The sequence below is a fragment of the Zeus faber genome (genome assembly GCF_960531495.2).
Source record: "Zeus faber genome assembly, chromosome: 6".
NCBI classification, from domain to species: domain Eukaryota; kingdom Metazoa; phylum Chordata; class Actinopteri; order Zeiformes; family Zeidae; genus Zeus; species Zeus faber.
This window is the reverse complement of record NC_137201.1, coordinates 6,873,219-6,896,080: the sequence shown is the minus strand read 5'-3', so window position 1 is coordinate 6,896,080 and position 22,862 is coordinate 6,873,219. Positions and strand designations below refer to the sequence as shown.

Genomic DNA, 22,862 nt, shown 5'->3' with positions numbered 1-22,862 from the left:
GCTTCCCTTGAGACTTGGCAGGGTTGGTCAGTGGGCCAATCAAAACAATGAGCACAATATGACAATACATTTTTAGCCAAGTTGTGTCAAGCAACTGAAATAAGGATATAAACCCGAAAGCATTAAACAAAATAGATGACATGAGCAGTAGTTTGGCTATGATTTTACACTTGACCACTCAAGCTGCATAAAAACACAGCCTCAAAATGTTGAACTTATTGTGTTGCAATTGATGTGGGTGAATTTAGGGGAAGTTGCTACACATTAACAGGTTGCTCTGTACAAAGATTAACTGCCTGGCGTCAGTCGTCCTTCAGCCCTGCAGTCTATGGATCGCACACCTGCACGGGGTGAACAGCTTTATTACTTCATGAATAATTGACCTGGATTGATGACATAAACAGTCATGGTTAACTCATTCAAAGGTTAACTCATCAAGATATCGGCCTTGTGGCCTAACTGTAGAAGTATTACAGGCGTACTGTAATTGTGGCAGTTAAGCATATAAAGAAAAGACAAGTTTTTCTTTGACTGATTTGTCTTTGATCAGTGAACTGGTACGGTGGACAGTAAGGGCCAAATCATTATGCAGATTCATAGGTCAGTAACTGTATGGACAAGGTGTGTTACTTAAGCACTTCCAAATGACAGTCTATGAAACACTGACCCCCCAGCTTGCCAGGTGATCCCTGTTCTTTTATCAAATCCAAATCACACTCACTTGCTGGGTGTTGATGTCAGACTTTGTATATGTGTGTGGGTGTGTGTGTGTGTGTGTGTGTGTGTGTGTGTGTGTGTGTGTGTGTGTGTGTGTGTGTGTGTGTGTGTGCCATTGAAACTGTGTGAAAAGTGGATGGGTGGGCTGTATCGACAGGGTATTTGTGTGTGTGTGATGTGTCCGTGTGGGCTTCAAAGTATTTTGGCTTGAGTGCGTGTGCTGACCTTGCGTTCCTTGTCCCCATAATCCAGGCCCAAGGTGTCCATGGCGCGGACGATGGCGGCCAGAGATTGGATGGTGTTGCTATAGACAACAGGCTTGTACTGCTTGACGTCGTCGCCCGAGAAACCGTCCTCATGGATGATCCTGGAAACAACACGTACACGTATGTCAGTTAATCAACCGGGACTTTTTGTTCAAATGCGTGCACATACACACAGCCACACATAGGAGAGTCCAACAGCATAACAACTTTTAAGACCGATGTGTGATATGTTACTCCATCTGTGTGTGTGTGTGTGTGTGTGTGTGTGTGTGTGTGCGCGGTGGTCCCCAATGACTGTCTTTCCTCCATGCATCTGTCTTCCTTCTCTATCTCATTTCCCAGAACACCGACAAGCCTGAACCTGCCCCCTTGAGTTTGCGCCTCCGACGAGAGAGAGAGAGAGAGAGAGAGAGAGAGAGAGAGAGAGAGAGAGAGAGAGAGAGAGAGAGAGAGAGAGAGAGAGAGAGAGAGAGAGAGAGAGAGAGAGAGAGAGAGAGAGAGAGAGAGAGAGAGAGAGAGAGAGAGAGAGAGAGAGAGAGAGAGAGAGAGAGAGAGAGATGGAAAAAAAGGTGCAGATTGGTGACATCACAAAATTAATGTTCTATTTCACCAGAATTGTCTAGAAGCCCTCCACATACAGGCAGTCGAAGAAGGACATGAGCAGTCGATTACGTTCTCCATCAATGTAGTTTGTTCTTTGTGTTTGGGGAAAAAGGTGTTATTTGTATTATTTGTCTCCCTCTCTCTCCCTCTCTCCTAATGATAAGCAGCATGTGATGTGCCTTGAAGAGTCCCATAGTGCCTGTGGTTCCTGGGACACCTCAACCTTGGGGAGAGGGAGGTATGGACAGGTGGTGGAAAATAAAGGTGGAGGGATGCTGGAGAGGGGAGGAAAAGAAGGGAAAGCAGAGGAAGAGAAGAAAGGCAAAAATAGGAGAAGAGGTGTGGGGGAGATGAGAGGAAGGGACATATGGAGGGGTTGGGAGTCAGAGCGTTGGTTGGGGGCATATGACAAAAAGGAAACAGTAGCTAAATTGGAGGGAGGGGGCAAAGGGAGAGTACAAAGGGCACTAAGAGACAAAGCCAGTGTGTGTGTGTGTGTGTGTGTGTGTGTGTGTGTGTGTGTGTGTGTGTGTGTGTGTGTGTGCGCGTGTGTGCTGACATTTAGGCCCACAGTGCCAACAGCTTACTATCCTGCTGCTTCAAATGTCAAACTGTCTTCACGGCGACAGGACAGACAACCAGACCAACAGGAAAAGAGAAACAGCTGCTATCCATCCATCCATCCATCCATCCATCCATGGGAAAAACAGTGATGAATAGAATTATTGAAAATACACTCAGAAATGTCTAAGTATTGCACTTAAAAATAGAAATGGGTCAAAATCATTCTGTCCTCTATTTATTGTGTTTTTACACAGCATTGCCACCCTGTATGACTATTATTATTATTATTATTATTATTATTATTATTATTATAGCTACCCTTGGCGTTGCTGTTGCTGTGCCCTCCTACGTGTTGTTGTGGTTAGCATGCCTAGGGTGTCCATTTATTTTATTGAAAAAAATACATTGAAAAATGGCAGCTCCATGTTGACGTCTACCTCGGAAGGGAGTTTGTTTGGCGTTTGTTCTATCGAGCTATGGAGGTTCCAGCAGCTAAACCACAAGAGATTTACGTGAAACTCCAAAATAGCAGGCTTTGAAGGAAGATTATAACTTGTTTTTCATTCAATGACTGACTTTCTTCTTTGGCGTGACGCTAAAGCAAGCAAGTTATCTTAGCTGGAGCCGTTCAGCACAGCACACCCATTCCACAGCATGAGAGGGTTTTGTGAGGAAGATGAAAAGGTCACAGGTCAACGTACAGATCAGTAGCATGTCCACAAAAAAAAGATGTGTCCCATGATGCAATAAAAACAAATATTTGTTTCTTAACAAAATGTAAAGTAAAGTGATTCCAGTATGTTTTAGTGCCATTTTAAGCATATTTTGATGATAGGGATAATATCATGAATCGCAATTATTTTGGCCAGGATAATCATGTGTGACATTAACAGTAGAAGAAAGAGCACTGGGTTTAAAGCAACACTATGTAACTTTTTTTTTAACCTAAAAATAACAGCTTCAAAATCATTTTGATGGTCCATTGACTTGTAATATGTAGAATGGCACCTCTGTCATTCCCACCCAACTCCCCAAAACCTCTTCTTACACTATGTAACTTTGGTACGAAACCGCCATTTACGAGTGACGTAAAAGTGCAATTACACTCAGAAACTTTAGGGGTGCCAAATCCCAAAAGTTACATAGTGCTGCTTTAAACCAAAACATCCCCTCAGTATTTCTGAATATGTGAGCGTCTGTGTATCTGTTCTTCATCACGTCTCAGTATGTGTACAGTACATGTTGAAGATATACAATGTATGGAAGCGAGGGGCGTCCAGGTCGGTGGACCTCAGACACTATGTGGAATGTTTTGTATCAATGAGGCAGCATGCCATATAAACAGATCATCCAATCGTCTTTTGTGTTGCAGAGATGGTTCCCAAAAAAGTTATACTTGTAAAATATACACCTTACTTCACAACACAGGCCTCCTACAGCAATTGTGAACGTCAGATATTTTCAGGAAGATTTCATCCCTTATCCTATGTCTACGTTTTCAGTGTTGATTGGGGGCACCTGTCAGGTATTATTTGGTCCTAAAATGGCCTGAAAGCTGTTCAGTATAACTAATAACGACAACACAACGAAATGACCTGACACAGCCTTCAGACCGTGGGGCACTAAAGCTCTCAGTGAAACATTCCATGCTCGTAAAATGACTTTGTGTGTGAATGTGCCGCTGACTCTCAAAGAGACAATTCAACATCCAGAGAAAATTTGAAACACAATTAGCTGGGATCAAGGTGTACAAATGACCCACAAAACAGAGACACACAAACTATATATACCCTAAATGCCTTGATTGCGCAGCAGATCAGATTTGTCGCTGGACGGATCGGGTTCTTCTAAGTCCTGCGTTTCTTGCCGCTGTCTACAAGCTGCTATGTTTCCTCTTTCATTCTATCGCTTACATCTCCGCTTCACTTTTGCTTAGGCAATAGTGGGTGTATGTTTGGAGCCGCTAACTTGGTATTAGGGATGCATCCAAACGTGCACTTTTAATAGGGTTGAATTTATCAATCTTTGACCGATCATACAGATGAAATCGCCTTTCTTTATCATCTGAGCTGTTTGATATTACACTTTGTAGCCAATTTATGTATTGGGGATTTTCTCAGATAGGATTTTAACCTTGTGTCAGACCGATAACTGACTCTTAGGAAAGGCACTCAAACCCAAACTGCTGTAAGATTACTTGACTGTGTGACGAAGAATAAAGGCATCAAGTGCGTGTCCACAGTAGGCTTTGCCGATAGTGCTAAATTCCAATCGGGGATCACTGGGGGGTGGCAATCGTCGACAGACGATTCTATCTCTAAAGGGGTGAGGGGGGGTGCATGTGCATAGAACGTAATGTAATGCGGCAAATTCAGTCTCGCCATTACTGAAGTACTGAAGCGCAGGATTTATTTAAAAGTTAAGTATTTACACCGAACATCTAGTTTTTACTAAATTACATCCTATAGCACTTCCCACAGGAAGTGGCTTCCGGGGCCCCTAGGAGGCCACTTGCTGTCGTGGGTGTGGATTGGGGTGCGGTGGGCAGATATCAGCCTTTTCCCCACTACTGGCTTCTCAGAGGCGGGTGCACCAGGTGCCTTGGGTAGTGGGGGGCCCACCTAATGGGCGGCCTGAGGGCATCAGCGGGGGGGGCTGACATCCAGGTGCTCTGCGCTGAGCACACTGGGCTACGTGGATGGGTGCGGCTAGATGGGGCGTCTGGCCAGTTGTGGTGGGGCAGGCCTTGCCTTTGTGCCGAGCACGGGTGGGCTACGACATAATACCTTATACACCAGAACCAATTGGGATAAGTCCCCCCCCCCCACACACACACACACACACACACACACACACACACACACACACACACACACACACACACACACACACACACACACACACACACACACACACACACACACACACACACACACACACACACACACACACACACACACCACCAGCATCTGCTTTGAACACACCCCCAACACCCTCCTGGTTACATCGCTCTCCTTTCCTCCCTCATTTACTGCCATAACTATGACAGGAAGAGGCCATGTGCCAAATTGCTGCTCTAGTTTTCCTGGACTTAATTAACTCTGTTTTGTCGATACATGTCATCTGACGGTTCTATGTTTATGTTTTTCCATGTACATGTTGCTGTTTGGTTCTATGTTTATTTGCCTCACCATGGTGATTCTCCCCCTCTTGGAGTAGTGATTAGTGGTTTATAGAACAAAACATGGTAAGATAGTTCTCCAAAGAGGAGGATTGGTGGCACTTCTGTACAACAAAAAGCTTTGCTCTTGTCATCCTACAGGACTGAGTTATTGCAGCAGTTCTTGATGATTAAAGAATGAATAAAGAGCTGCATTGAAGGTTGAGAAGTTGAACTCAACTTGCAGACTAACTCTGTCCTAGATGCAATGGCACAAATACTCTGTTGTAAGCCCAGCATGCTGACAGCACAGGTTCAAAAAAGCAAAAAAGACCCTTAGGAACGGAAAGCAATGGGGAGAAGTGCGTGATGCGGCATGGGACGGTGGGGACACGTTTTTTTCCATAACGGAACGGAACAGGAGAGTCCCTCAACTCAGTTGTGTTTAAAAATTTCATTCCAAGTAGGAAACAAATGAAAATAAAAACCGGCACGAGAACATGGTGCAGCGTTGTCTGGAGGAGAAATAAACTCCACTTCAATTCTCTGAGTTAGGTTTACATTTTTCATTTTCCATACAAGTCAGAAACTAAGGAAACAAAATTAATCAAAAACCTTCTCTCTGAGATGATATTATATATTGCTGTATTATAATGACAATATATTCGATTTACATAAAGAGCGGGGAAGTGAGGACAAGTCGTTGTCACCTTCCATTTCTGTGGTGGTACAGTAGTTGATACACACTTCACAATGAGGCTTAGAAGAACACATGAAGTCACAACAACGAGAGGGAAAACATCACAGTATCTTTTATATATATGTATAATATATATATATATATATATATATATATATATATATATATATATATCTTTTATGTGATACAAGAACACTTTTACACAATGAACATTCCAAATGATCAATAATAAATCCAAAACAGCTCTGAGCGGAGAGGGCGAGAGGGAGAGAGAGCAGACAGCCTCTCCACTCTCTCCCTCCGCTCCCCTCCTTCTCGGCTCTGATAGATTGAGAGTGGGGGAACAGTTTCAGAACACAGTAAACTGCACTTACACAATTTTAGTGCCTGGATTTTTCCTGGCTGATAATTTTTTTTTTTTTTTAATTGCTTGTCATTAATGTCAATGACGATTTGACACTGCCCGTCTCGCAAACCCTTCACCCCCATAACTTAAATAGATAAAACTTGCAAAGTTATAGAAAAAAAAATTTAACCGGGGTAGAATGCAGCTTTTCTATCATGATCTATAAACAAAATCCCTTTTGTGTGACTCCAAAGAGCCTCAGGAGTGTGTGTGTGTGTGTGCGCAGAAAGATTGTTGGTGCTACACAGAAACTGAATCATTACCGTCTTCCAAGAAAGTTAATGCAGGCTCCGTCATTAGAGGCAGAGGAAGGGAAAGAAACAAACAAACAAAGAAAAAATAAAGAAAAAAAGATGTGGGAGGGAGGAAGATGAGGAAATAAGGGAAGCACAGGGAGATAAGTGCTGCAGCTAGCCTTCATTAGGGGTGTGTGTGTGTGTGTGTGTGTGTGTGTGTGTGTGTGTGTGTGTGTGTGTGTGTGTGTGTGTGTTGGCTAGCTCGCTGATGTGGGCTTTCATGCATGAGGACCTTTTCTCATTACCCACTCTCCAAGCCCTTCTGTCAGCAAAGAGAGAGCTGCGCGTGTGTGTGTCTGTGTGTGTGTGTGTGTGTGTGTGTGTGTGCGTGCGTGCATGCGTGCGTGCGTGTGTGTGTGTGCATGTGCTTGTCCATGCTTCCTCCATGGCCCTGGCACAAGGGGAACATTGACCGAAAAACTGAAACATAGTTTCATTTCATACTGCGTCCGACAGATGGACAGTCAGACAGACATATGGGCAGTTCATAGTATTCGGTGACATCAGCACATGTCGGCCATTTTGGTCGAGGAGCAACAGGTGTTAACAGCCTGACAGAGAGCAGCGAACAATCGGGGGCCACAGTTCACAACGACAGCGAGTTTAGAGCTGTTACAATTAGGGGACCCTAGTGATTTTGTAAAAACACTAGGGTTGCACAACGGTATTTTTGAATCCAAATTTCAGGAAAAGTTTGGTTGAGGCAAAATGAACCGTTCAGAAACTGGGTAGAATAGGCAAACGTGCATTATTACATTGTTATAAGTACACTATGATAGTGTAGAAATGCATTACTACACTATTATAAGTATGCAAAGTATTCTAAGTAAAAAATGAAAAAATAAACACAAAAATGATTTGTATGACAATAAATCAACAACTAACAGCTTGATCTTGACACTCCTTGGTGTTAATCCATGTTGTTTTACAAACAGCTGAAAACTCATGACTCCCCCATAATAGGCACACAGATCAAGCAAGACAGAGTTCCTATTTTTAGGGAGTTCAGCCAGGGCCAATGTTCAGAGGGAGGTAAATCACGGCAAACCAGAGATACCACTAAAATGCTGCGTCCTGACATTCAGTGACTCCCTGCTGCAGTCACACACACTCACACACATTATCCCCCTCCTCACCTCAGATATATTTATCCTACTCACCTACTTACATACACACACACACACACCTACACACACATTCTAAACACGTAGCGCCGTCGATGGACTCTAGACCGCTGCGCGGCGCGGGGGCGCTCTACCCTCAGATCGCGATGACCGAGCTCTTAGTTGCGACATACTGCACGCTGACTGAGTCCTGTCAACAAGACCGCTGGACAGAGCTGAGAGAGGGTGGGAGAGAGCGAGCGAGCGAGCGAGCGAGCGAGAGAGAGAGCGGGGGCGAGGATAAGAACGTGTCGGGTGATAACGGTTAATGGTGAGCGTGGAGACGGCGAGAAAGAGGAACCGGGTGAGAGAAAAAGAGAGAGGGGGTCTATAAATAACCGAAGGTGCCAGCGACACATCGGCAACCCGACTAACACACTCTCATTCTCTTACACACACACACACACACACACACACACACACACACACACACACACACACACACACACACACACACACACACACACACACACACACACACACACACACACACACACACACACACACCTTGGTTGCTCGGCTCCAATCGCTCTGGTTTCGCACCTTGAGGTCAAGCGGCGGGGTACTGGAACTCACATGCACTCGCCCACATCTCAGCGCTCTGCTTGCTTTATCTCAGCGCACTAGCTGCTGCGGCCCCAGAAGGGCATTTTTATCCCAATACTCCAAGTTTCAAAAGTATTCGGATAAACAACGCTCGCTATCAGTTCACTTCTGATCCCTGATTTTGATGTTGAACGCTCTTTCTTCTTGGATACATCTTATAGTAGAGACAAAAAAAATGAGCACCATATGTGTGTTAAAGACCATGATCGCTGATGATCCACCCGCTCCTGCTCTGCTGATCAAGCTCGTCGTGATTACACCTTATCAACGGGGAGTCCCTTGACAAACCCCTTGACTTCTTGAAGTCTTCTAAGAAATAAACCTGTCTACTACCTTGCGTTCAGTGAAGAGTGAAGGCATTTTCCAAGCAATTTGAAAAGCTATTAAAACCTTTTCCTGTAAACGCTGAGTGTTCCTTTTCAACCAAAACGTGAAATTACCCCAACTGTAATGGGATGGACAAATTGAAGTGACGTGGTAAGCAATCTCCACCTCCAGATGTAGTCGTACACGACGTAGGCGGAATCACAACTGAACACGCTACAGCGATTATTCACTGTACGCTCTGAACGGTCCGATAACTCTGCTGTCAGAGGGATCTAATCCATCTTCTGGTACGCTCCCGTCCTGCTGCAGCTCGACCTCCCAGCGGCTGGAGCAGCACTACGTGCAACCGTAGTTTGTATCCTGCGGCTAAGGGAACTGTATCACCTCACTTCGTGGAGTGGTTTGATGAAAGACTCTCCTGGGGATCTCTCTCATCTAGCCACCGGACACACTTGCCTTGAGCGGCCCAGCGCCGCGAAAGCTTCCTGCCGCGGAGAAGATCAATGACCTGCAGCACAGCGGAAGGATGTGCTGACGCCTTGAATGGTGTCACGTGACCTGGCGTCACAGTGAAAAGAAATGGCCTCGAGGTTAAAATGCTGAGAAATGCTGCCTCGCTGCCATCTGACTTCTTAGATCGAGGGGTATCTGGTTTAGCGATGGATCGTGCGCTTTGATTGAAACTGTGAACTGGTTTAACCCAGAAGAATACACAGCAGGAAGTAACCGATCAGACTCCTTCCAGTGCCATCCAGCGGATCTTTTCATAGGGAATTGGAATTGGGTTCCTGTGCCGTGAGGTCCACTGTTTTCTTCACAAGCTGAGTGCAGAAGAGATGAATATCGACCTCAACAAACCTTTTACTTCTCATAGAGCAGACATGCTAGCTCACTGTCAAATTGCACTGTGACTAGATCTCAACAATTAATCAAATTCAAAATGACATCATAATGTAATAAAATGCAAATTTCAAAGACATTGTCTCCCGAATCCAAAACTGAAATTCCAATTACACACATCAACCCATGACGGCTTTGAGAGAGAGCGCATCTATAGAGATCCGTTTCCTGGTAGTGATGAATGAGCTGTTAACTTATTGATCAATGGCTGATCACCTGGTTTCCACGAGCAATTTTATTATTAATGATTCATTTTTAATTATATTATGACCGTATATAAGTTATAACCTGAAGCCGCGACTTATACCCGGACCAACCGTGCCACGTGAGACCAAATGCTCCATCGGCTTCCACGCTACAAGCACTACCACAGCCTCCATGCAATTAAGAAATAGAAAAACTACTTTAATATCAATCCACAGTTTCTATTTAAGCCATTTAACTTAATTATCATACTAAATCACAATGAAAATAATGGTCTATTTGATAATTTTTCTGAAATTGTTGAGCCCCAATTGCGATGCCCAGCTGGGTACAATCCCGTCACAAACATCCCAGAAGGCGTAGCGCAGCTGCAATGTGCTTCATTTACGTGTATAGTGTACAGTGCGAGTATAAGCTCTGCTTGCTTTTGATGCAGCGCTCATGATTTTTTGTCTTCTGCAGTTTTTCCCGCTGTCAGATCTCGGTTGTTCGCTCTGCTGACTGGAAATTTCTAAGTAACTAAGCATTTAGCGACCTGGTCCAGCCTCCTCTTGCGTGTAGTTAGTTAAGATACACACTCTCATTTGCATAACCTTGACTCTGGCTTAACAGTTAAACATTTTTTTTCAGCCAATTTCAATTTTTCTCCAATTGAAGAATGCGGGTGTGGTTGGTGATTAAATATCATGTATAAGTAACACCATGGCAACCAATCATAAACTCAGCTGATTTGCCCCAACACCCCTGTGGAGCATCAGTGAAGGAGTGGGAAGTGAACATAGAACATTGTGGCTGCACAAATGAACGTTTTGAGGAGGATTTTTCTCTATAGATAACTGGCCCAACAGTCAAAAGGGGTGTGAAGAAATGGTTTTATTTTTAAGCTGTGTGCATGTGGCAGCTTAGATAATCATAGCACTTTTTGCAAAGTAATGTTTTAACAGCCAGGTGCTTGAAATGTGGAGGTTTTGGCTCAGAAATCAGTTAATTTTCAAAGCTGTGCTTGCGGCAACTGGGATGGATCAGGAAGGGGAGCGCTGGAGAAAAACATGAAATCCCTAAAAAGGAAAGAACTCCTGGCGGTGACCTTTCATTTCTGACTTCTCTCAGTCAGTCTCTCTACAGGGTTCAACATACCTACACTGCTTTTATTCTGTTACAAGTCATTTGATTTTCAAATGTCTCCTCTCCCTTTCCCAAAATCGAAGAGTCTAATAATGACCGTGAACAACCCACTCAATAAAGTGTCAGTTTAGTCGGTGATGGTTCGGAGATGGACGGTGATGTGTGCTATTACAAGTTGAATTTCATGCCACTATGATAGTGGCACAAAATGAACCAAAAGAGACAATTCAATTGTTAACCATAATTTTTTGGCTATATGACAATTAACTAACTCAACTAAAATGTTCTGATTGTGACTGCCCCAATAGGTTTTCTGTGTTTTCAATCTCCTTCTCTTCACACGTACAAGCTAACAATCACCCATGACCGTATTCTTCGCTCATGTATTTCTTTTAGAGCAACCCTTCCATCTCACCTCCTGTCCGGAGAGAAAGAGAGAGATAGAGAGAGAGAAGAGGAAAAAACCTCTTAACCCCCTCCTCCTCCTCCTTCTTTCACTCCCCTTATCCATCCAGCTAGCAATTAACTATTAATGAAAACAGAGTTCATTCTGGCATTATGAAATTCAAGGACTTTCAAGTACTTTTTGAGGCACCATTATTTTATTGTCAAGGACTTCACGAAAAACAAATATAATTCATTTTCAATGTGATCTTTACAAATTAAAATATAATCTTCATAATCGAATTGTGTATATATATATATATATATATATATATATATATATATATTCTGTATATACACAAACACTATATACATTATTAATCTCATTGTCATCTACTATTATAAGTGTCTATTTCCAACCACGCTGGATTAAATTAATATTTATACATTCTAGGTATTCCAGTACTTACATTTCTGAGGATGAAATTCAAGCACCTCAAGAACCTGCTTTGAACCTTTAAAAATATGTACTAACTACTGTATACACACACACACACACACACACACACACACACACACACACACACACACACACACACACACACACACACACACACACACACACACACACACACACACACACACACACACACACACACACACACACACGTGCTTCCACTGGAACACACACGACAAAAAACAGCTGGTGTTGGTGGTGGATGGAGCAGAGTGCTATAAGCACATTTTAATTAGCACCGATGTAACAGCACAAGGTGAAGTCAGGTCCCATGACTTGAGAACAATGGAGAATGGATGAGTCCTGATGTAAACGTTGTTTTATTTCATTGAATCTTTCATAACAAAATTTTAAACATATGCCATGTCATAAAGTCATTGTTGGGTAGTATGATAAGCATTTCGGGTGAAATGACATTTGAGTGAAGTTTTACTGGTAGTTTTAAAACAAATTGAGAAAAAAAATGCTTCTCTAAACACGGTTTCCATTGTTGGTGGCGGGGTCCACCTTTGATGGTAAGAAGTGATTTCACAGCAGCGTAGCTGGGTGTGGTCAGTAAACGGACACTATAGATACACATTGACAAAAAAAACAGCAACCTCAGATGTAAAAATATCCCGCCACCACAAGTGACCAAGAAAAACAACATACAGTATCAATTGATCAGAAGCATACTTTTGAGAAAGGCCTCAACGTTTGTGCAATCAAAACCTCCATGGGTTGCTTTCTCTCTGTCAATGGGAAATGGAAATACCTGAGATTTGACTTTAAATCCGTATTGTTTGCTTTAACACAAAGCAGCGGCTGTGTCTTTGAAAAGACGTCGCAAGCATCCAATGGAGAGAAAAGCCTCCACGACCATCTACCACAGAGGGAGGGAAGAACTGCATGTTTGATGGTGGACCTGATAGAACAGATGGGCTGAATAAGGAGAATGGGTGGACGGATGCATGGATGGATGCATAGATGGATGGATGGATGCATGGAGTAATGGATGCGTCCATGGATCCTCATGTCATAGTTGAGGGACACAGGAGAAAGAAAGAACAGCAGCAAGGGAGAGCGAGAGAGGCACAGATTTAATGGGGTCAGCCAAGATACAAGGCCAAAATGTAATTATTCAGCCCTCTGTCTTCCTGCGTGTCAATTTTAATTAATTACAAGAAGAATAGAACAGAATAGAAGAGAAAATCCAAGAAAAGGTTGAGCACAGAAGATAGATCTGTGAATGTGTGTCTACTGCCACACACACACACACACACACACACACACACACACACACACACACACACACACACACACACACACACACACACACACACACACACACACACACACACACACACACACACACACACACACACACACACACAGCTAGCTAAAAAAAAAACCTTGCCATAGCCACCATCAGCTGACTCCAGCTCAGCTGAGTACGGCCATGATAACAACACTCCATTGTCTTCCAGAACGCTGAAGCGATTTGAAAGCGGCCAAAGTAGACTCAGAGCACGCATACATGAACACACCAAAATAAGCAATTGATGCGACTAATGTGCATAGGTAATCTAACTTAGACACACATACACACAATGACATACACATACACTCCTCAAAAAAGGCCTCTGTTTTTTCACTGAAATGCCCTGCTCAGCGCATGGACCGCACACACACACACACACACACACACACACACACACACACACACACACACACACACACACACACACACACACACACACACACACACACACACACACACACACACACACACACACACACACACACGTAAAAACAAATTGTATTCAAATGTGTTTCAAGATAGAGAGAAAGAGAGAATAAAATACTTGTTACCATCAAATGCAAAACTGCTACTGAACAAAAAATACCACAACACCAGCAGCACTACGATGCCAAACAAACTCACCATCGCGTTCACGATCTGTAACGTGTTGATGAGTAATCAACCTAAATGCCTTCGTAACATCTCTACCACACACAGGAAGTGTTTATATAGGGCGAGGAGATGTTACGATAACCAAAATCCCAGACGATATCCAAGTCTGACCTTACAATAGCGATATTACCCTAAATTAGTCTCAAAACCCGCGAACGGCCAGAACAGTATCCACGAGCAGAAAACCATTGTCCGCGAGCAAATTTCTGCTCTGCGTGCGCAAATGCGGCCTTGCATGCACGGGGCTATGACGAGCACCATCTCACTGGTCAACGCGCTCGCAATTTCTCAACACTCGCTCACTCGTCAAGTTGACTGAATAGCTGTGTTGGATGTCTCTGCTCCTCTGATTGGTCACTTTGAATACTGAGCAAGACCTTGGATTGGCAGTCTGGTTTGATCACTGACACAGTCGAAGACAGGCAGGTGCCTGAGAGAACAATTAAACAACTAAATGACATGTAAACTACATGTATTATATATGCCACTAACGTCGACACCAATAGCCAATGTTAGATTTTATATGCACGATTTACTTGTGTTCAGGGCATTGTAGAGGTGGCTGTTCCTCACTTTACCTCTTTATTTTCTTGACATCTCCTTCTTGATAATTCTGAAAGTGACCATTCAAAGGAGCTTTTTTTTTTCCCAGGGAGGGGGCGTCCGGACCCCCCTGTAATTTGCGCCCCTGGCCGTGCCCCTTTCATATTCGCAATGAACAGCTGAATCTGAACCGACGGACAAAATTCTGAGTCGGGCACAGCCCTCTAAATAATTAATAATAATCAGACAGACTCAAAAAAAATCCCCCATACAGTATGTTTAATGGACTGTACGGGACCGGAGCAACTGCAAACTTTTTCCAGGAGTCCTTGAACATAGTGTGGAAGACCTAGAAGTCAATGACGATAACTTAGCAATGATTATTGTGTTTGTATTTCATATCCTATAACTTTCACAGGCAAAAAAATTAAATACAAATATATATATATATATATATATATATATATATATATATATATATATATATATATATATATTTATTTATTTATTTATTTTGCGGTGATGACGGTAATGAGTGACGGTCGTGACCGTGGTGACGTCACGTAACCGCGGTAATGCGGGTATCGTCACAGCCCTAGTTGGTTTAAGATGAATGAAAACCTGCTAACTTTATGGATACTCCAAAACTGATTTACGACTTAAAAGCGTTACTACGACATGAGTGGGGTTCTGTGTTTACATTCCTGTGCTGACATCGGCTTGCGAGCGATGTAGCATACAACTGACAGCAAACCAGGGAAACGGAAAAGACAGACCGAGAGAGGAAAGAAAGCTTAAGTTACAGACAAAGATAAAGGAAAGAGCGAGACGGACAGAGAGAGGGAGACAGAACGGACGGTAAAAAAAAAGTTTGCATTTATTTGATACACCGAAGAAAAAAAAAAAAAAAAAGATGCAAATATCGCTGGAAAGGTCCAGAGACGACATGATTTGTATCATGCAGGGGGAGGAAATGAGAAAAAGAGGGGTGGAAGAAGAGAGGAGTGCTCAAGAGAGTTGAGGAAATCAGATTATGGCGAGATGACAGAGCTGGAATGTGTGTGCGTGAGTGTGTGTGTTTTCCTTGACTGTTCTTTACATGCATCTATCTGCCCACGTAGGTTATGCAAATTGGATGCAAACAGTGTACGTGCAAGCGTGTGGACAAACACACACTCTGAAAATGACAAGCACACACACACACACACACACACACACACACACACACACACACACACACACACACACACACACACACACACACACACACACACACACACACACACACACACACACGTTGCCTTCTTGTTCCCCAGCTCACTGGAGCAGCCAATCAAATCATTTTGTCCACAGGAATATTTGGCCATTGACAGAAGACCGTTAGAGTGCTTTGTTTATTCTGCTGTATCACTTAGACTTATTACATCAGAGATTAGTTTTGCTCCAGTGAAAACCTTCCTTGAAAAGAATAAGACAAGAAACCGTCGTCTAGCCTGTCTCTCCATGCAACTCTTGAAGCCTGCTTAGATACTTGCATTTGGAAATTCCTAGTCCTCTCTCCTCTTCTTCCTTGTGGCAAAATAAGGTAACTGTATTTTGTCTCTTTCACAAGATGTACGTCTCTTGACTGGAATTCTTGTCATCGTTGAAATGAATGCCCTTGTGCCGGTATAGAGGTGTGGGCATAGAGAGAATGGGTCTTTCTTTCTGTACAAGGGCTCTTTTCTCACTCAGGGCAGGGGGGCCTGTGGGATGCTGCATCACCAAATACAACAAATATAAATACGTATTTTTTTATGTATTATTTTGTGACATAACGTCAAGAGAAATAAAGAAGGCCACGCGATAGCAATAGTAGCCCACGTGTGGCCTCGCATTACCATGACAACAACAACAAGCTAGCTAGCCATTCATCAAGTGTGTGGGAGTTGCCACAGTGTCAGCTGTGTGGCAGTACTAGGGCTGTGACGATAACCTTCAGGGGCAGCCCATCAAACATATGGGGATTTATTTTGTGTGTATCCGATTATTATTTTTTATTTCTAGGGCTGTACCCGACCCAGAATTTTTTTCAGTCTAATCGGATTCAGCTGTTCAATGCGAATACGAAGGCAGCACGGGCCTCCGTAATCAGGGTGCACGGAGAGCTGTGTTCACGTCCTTGTCCGGAAGCACATACAAAAATATATTCATGATTTGCCTTATTTACAGTTCGTCATAGAAACGTTATCCCTGTGCAGTTTTGTAAACTTCTATCTGTTTTATCCTGTTATTGTAATGCACACAGCCCCCTTGGTTGGTAATCCGCGGTTAGACGTTGCTTTTCACTGCGGTAAGAAATATTTAATACCGTCACAGCCCTGGGCAGAACTTCACAATAAACGTGGAGAGAGGAGCAACAGCAGAGAGCAAAATATTCGAAAAAATAAGTGTATCAAGTGGCTGCAGCAGCACCGGAAACTTTAATACAACAAACTCGATAAAGCTCTTGCAGCGGCATCACCCTCAAGGAATACAACCAATTTATTCAGGTGTTACAGCTGCTGAGAAGGAAAGCCAGCCACAACAGCAAACAGGCTTCAGATAGCAGAGCTGTTTGAGGGCGAACCTTTAAGGTGATCATCTACAGCGAAGTGCATGGATAAAAATAGCTCATTTAAAGCTTTCAAGTTATAAGAGAGAAGAAATATCAGATTGTATCGGCATTGGCAGATACTCAGGTTCAAGATTTTGGTAATGGAAGAGGAAAAGGTCACGGCCAGTTCTTCCAGTGGGCACCGTTCTTTTCTCATTCTGTCCCTGCCCATTCAATTCCAAATCAGCCACTCCCCGTTTTCAGTTCCTCTCGCTCTCTCTCGCTCTCTCTCTCGCCACAACACCCCCACCCCCTTTTCTAAAGGGCTCCAACCCAATTATGCCCTGCACGCGGTGGGAAAAGCCCTGTGGGAAGCACTGCAGCCGTGGAGTGGGTGGGGAGCAACTTCTTTCTCCCCTACCTTTGGCTGATCGCCCTCCATTACGTCACTGGGAGAGGTGGTGGCTAATGCAATTACACACACACACACACATTCGCTTTCTCTTCCTTTCTTTCACTCACACACACACATCTTTTTTCTTCTCTTCAAGGAACAGGAGAAGTGAGCCTTCCGGGAGCCGAATGTCTATCAATCAGTCAATCAATCTATCTATCTATCCACTAAGCATCATGGAAATAGAACCCCTAACTAGGGCTGGGCAATAAATCAATATAATGTGGACGTCGTAATTGAGGACCGGCTGGATGCAGCCGTGCCTTGCACACACATTCACACGCGCAGAGCAAAGAGTGAAGCTTTCAAGGGGTCAGTTGTGCCAGCTGGGCAGCGAGAGAACCTTCACACACGCCTAAACACACACACACACACACACACACAGATGGTGTCACACACACACGCGCAGGGGAGAGAGAGAGAGAGCGAGAGAGAGAGAGAGAGATATGGTGTTCACACATAACCAACTCTCTTGGGCGGCAGACACAAATATCACACTCCCACAACCGCACCACACACCCCACGCACACATACACACACAAATGCAAGCGTAATTCAGTGCATTCAATGTTTGTTCTCCCCCCCGAAATATCCTAAATGACCCGGCGCGAATCGATGCATGGACTCGATTGGCCCCGCTCCCTGATTTAACTCAAACCTAGGAACTTTGTTTTGCAGTTGAGTCAATCGGTTGAATGGAATTGATCAGGCAAATCCATTCAATATCCATTCAATCCCATATTGACGGAGGGGCACACGATATCTTTGCATATCCATTTATTGACGTTTTATACGTAATGACAATTGCTTCCAACTTTTTCAGTGTCCTGTCTGACCATTAAAGTACAACATATAAGATGTATTCCCACATCAGATCCCCAATTTTGTTAACTCTGTTGCTCCGCCTGCCAGTGCTTTCATTCTTTCTCTATATATTCCCAGATCCCCTCTCTCTCTCTCTCTCTCTCTCTCTTGTTTTCTCTCTCGCACAGCAGGGCACGCGGGGTGACGAAGACTTTACACCTTGGCTGATAAGTCGCTCAGCAGTCCATTGTCTCTCTTTGTTTCTGTCTCACGCAAGTGCACACGTGTATCAATCAGTCTACCTGCCGATCTACCTATATCCATCGATTCTCTATCTGCATCTTACTTCATATCCTGTTCTTCTTGCTCACACTTCACTTCACTCCAAGGGCCTTATTCCACCATCTCCCCGACCCTGATTCTTTCTGTAGAAAAAGAGTGTTTGTGCACACGCACGCACGCACGCACGCACGCACGCACGCACGCACGCACGCACACACACACACACACTAGACACTGACGTACACACACACGGACACCCACAATTAGTCTCCTGCAGCACGTCCCAGATGCTCAGAACACTGTGAAAGAAAATGTGCCCAGGGCTCTCCACTCCTCCTCCCTCCCTCTCGCTGTCTCTCTCTCTCTTTTTCTCTCTCTCGCTCGCTCTCTTTCAGGCCAGCTTGGAATGCTCGTGATTCTGATGGGGGTCGAAGAGGAGCGAGGCAGCAAGATTTGCTGGTCCGTTTTCACATCCTGGCATTTGTTCAAAACAATTTGATCAAAACCTCAAGGTGTGTATCGTTAAAAAAATAAAAATAAAAAATACATGCAGAACAGCATATCAAACAGCATCACCCACATTTCTATCTTCCAGATAGAAAGAGGCACGGCCTAAATGACAAACACACGCAACCTTAAGTGAGTCTAGTTGTCATAAATAGTCAATTCCTGCAGCAGGCGAGATATCTATGAGAATTGAGGAAGTTACAGTAACTTCCTGTCACAGCCGGGAATCGAAACACGCAATCCTCCCACTGCTCGACAACCTGCTCCTCCTACTGAGCTACAGCCCCTTCAGCTGCAGACTCCCAGCAAAGCAGGTGTTTGACACACCTGGCAGTTGATGACACAAGAGAACCACACCCTCATTCATAGAGAACCTCAGACCTTGACTCCACCACTGTAAACAACTATCCACAAACTATTAGCTGGAATTTTGGCACGAAGGCTCGATTTACGCGAAAACCGCCGGTCGAATGATAACCCCCAAACGGCCATGAGCCATCTCGACAGGTGTGTGTGTGTGTGTGTGTGTGTGTGTGTGTGTGGGAGGGGGGGGGGGGGGGGGGGGGGGGGGCGTGGCTGATGGCTAAGCAGAGATGAAACTAATAAGATAAGATGTCTCACACACACAGACACACTCACAATCAAATTTGCACCCAAATGACCTCCTTCATATTAACACCAGTCACCCTGCACTGATTTCCAATGACAATCAACCAATCCAAGTGATCGACTGATAACTCACTGAATCAATGTTGTTATTTTTATGGGTTTATCAGTCATGCTACGCTTGTGGAAACAGGATCATCAAGCTCATACGCCACCGCTGCCACAACCAAAGCCTATTATGGGATATAATAACCCTTGGCTGTCCATAATAAAACCATATGCCAGGGGATAAAAGCGTCAAGCGATGATGGAGGATAAAACAACCCAGGGAGGGGAGGGGGGGATTGTATGGAAGAGGCTCTTCATAGCTGTGTTACTGGTGGGCTACAGAATGTTTTCGGGGGTCCGGCGTCTAGGGGGTGGAAGCCCCTGCTGTTTGTAATGACTTTTTTCACTGAAAATAATGAGAGGAGACTCGCAATGTAACCTTCCTAACAGCCTTGTGCACTTGATGTTACACTGGGCTGCATCTGAAACCCTGCTGTCTGACACAATAAACATCTGAAGCCTTATGGACCTCACCTTAAAGTTGATGAGGGACTAAGTTTGGGCTGGACAATATCAAACGAAATCAAATCAAATATCACAATATCTTTCTTTCGATATTATAACCAAGCGGGAAGAGCAGTGGTTTCAACAGCTAGAACAATATATGAAGTTCGGAGACGTACTTTGCTGTATGTAGCCTTAAAGACAAGATTTAACTACATTAAAATAAATCATTGGCTTGGAGTCAGCGGATTGACTTTGAAAAAGTGCTTTCATTTGGTATATCGAAGTATTTAGGGTTTTATAAGCAGTGGCCTGCTGACCGAAAAGGCAGATAGGTTTACTACTGGTCCATTGGAAATCGACATAACATGAGATGGTCAACAGCATACACGTAGTGCTGATATTGCCGTCCACAAAACAAATGCAAGTTTATATTCAGAAATAAGGAAGCAAAAAGAGAGATGGGGGGAGAGGGAGAGAAAGTCTGTATAGATCATTGTGCACGCCTGCGCGCGAACACACACACACACAATAATACAGGGTTATTAGACAGTGGTTTTTAGACACTTACTTCATCTGTTTGACAATGGTGCTTTTTCCTGACTCCCCGGCCCCTGAGGGAGAGAGAGAACACAATGTAAATGTGTGTGTGTGTGTGTGTGTGGACAGATATTGGACCACAGAAAAACACTATGTGAATAAGTCCAGGGGTGAGGTGGTGTGGGGGTGTAGCCCCACCCATCCCTAACTACCTCCTCATAGATCCTTCTCTCCATGGTCTGCCTTCCCTCTCTGCCTCCATATTAGGGGTGCAAAATTCACGGTTCCGATCATATCACCCCTTTGAGTCATGGATCAGATCATTTTTCCGATAAGAAAAAAAAAAAGGGAGAAAAATATAACTCTGCTTTCCATTGATTCTGTAAAACACCTAAAGCAAAAAACTTTTGTCCAGGATCTTAAATGAAAACAACATTCAAGATGTCCAGCGCTGCATAGCTGCACATACGGCCGCTCCACTAGCTACCTCTGTATGCACCGCTCATTCATGACATGCTGTGAAGTAGCAGCAACATAGCGCATCGTACCGCAAAGAGAAGCCACCCGGTAACCAGCAGCGGTGCAGTGTCTGCGGTGTGGAATTATTTTCAGACAGAACGCAAAACAGCACAGTGGAATACAACATAAGCAACGCAAGCATTTAGAATGGTGGCAGAGTCATTGGAACTTGCATGATGGCACCATTCATGGATTATTACCAGAGACGGGGCCGATCCAATCCAATATCAGCATCGGGTGCCGATACTGATATCTTTCACCCATCCCATATCGGACTTACGTCCCCACGTGCCGATCAAAATTCCTTTCCACAGTTTGCCCTGGACCATGAACCCGGCCGTTTATTTTGCTAATTTAATGGTCTGCCTCCTCGAGGATTTAACCTGCAAAGCACAATGCGCGACTAGGAACTGGCAGTTGGAGTTGGGCAAACTGTCACTGATTGAAACAGCCATTCAGCTGTGTTCGTCCTCAAAATGCATTGCAATCATGATTCAGACGTATATAAGAGCTACTGGGAGTTGTAGTTCTATTCACGCAGAGCCACACTGAAATAAATCATCCAAAGAGGATTACAAACTACACAGAAACATCCTTCGGATTGCCGCTTGCATCCGGTTTAAAACCAAAATTATCCTACGTCAACGTGGCCGCCATATTGGAACGGGCAAGACTGGCCTGCAAACAAATACGTTTAAATAAGTTGACGGGGGGAGCGGCAGTTTTCCTGGATAAAAAGCACTGCAACGTTTCCATTTCTCAAAATGTTTCAATGAGTCGTTTTCAATATTCAAGCGTTCATGATCTCTCTGATCAACTCTGAAAAAACACAAGTTTGTTTTTTTTTTCCTACTCCACAACCGTTCCAATATGAAAGCTTTATTGACGTACGATCCAAAGGTCAAGGTCCAGTTCTTGATCTTTTTATGGTTTTCTTTTTTTTTTTTTACAAATATTCACTTTGAAAACCTACACCTGTTTGTATGCGAGGGTAAAATATCAAGTACATGAAGCCTACTTAACATACAGCTCAAATAAATTACTTTGGAATACATTTAAATTTAATGTATTTTTGTATATTTGTTGCTTTTTTCATAGGAAGTGCTGCGCGGTTTACTACAGTCTCATGTAACCTTACACTTAATACCGCCACCAACAACAACAATAACAAGAAGAAAGAAGAGCTCTAGTATTGGAATCAGTATTAGGCAACTTCCATTTCTTCCAATTCCAACCCTCCGATAACGACAATTGGGGTACATTTTATGGATGGAAATCCGATTACGACTACCATGTTATCGGCCCCCCCCTAAAGATCAACCAGTCATTGCGCTTCAGAGTAAAACACAGCACGCATTAGGGCTGCATAATTAATCAATATATTGATCGCCATGGCCTCCCCAATAATTGATCGTCGCCTTTTTTTCAATTTGCCCGCTATCTGCGCCGTCTCAGCGTCTGATCCACAAAAGATGTTGCGATCATGGTATTCCAGCGCAAACACGGCCACAAAGTATTGCGGCCGAGTGCAAATTGACCTTGTTCGTCGTCTGATCGCTTGTGGCAAAGCGAGCATCCGTGCATCCTT

The 22,862-nt window shown here is 43.9% G+C and overlaps 1 protein-coding gene across 1 annotated transcript in view; it reads right to left on the bottom strand.

Annotated features, from left to right (window-relative positions):
* LOC307231606 (guanine nucleotide-binding protein G(o) subunit alpha-like) overlaps positions 1-21,603 on the bottom strand; it is a gene marked incomplete at both ends in the record, with an annotated part of 99,536 nt that extends 77,933 nt beyond the window's left edge. Inside the window, 3 exons of the mRNA XM_080002371.1 lie at positions 943-1,084; positions 20,787-20,829; positions 21,555-21,603. Of these exons, the coding sequence (XP_079858497.1) occupies positions 943-1,084; positions 20,787-20,829; positions 21,555-21,603 (234 nt within the window). The remainder of the gene's footprint in view (positions 1-942; positions 1,085-20,786; positions 20,830-21,554) is intronic.
* Positions 21,604-22,862: the final 1,259 nt, after the last annotated feature.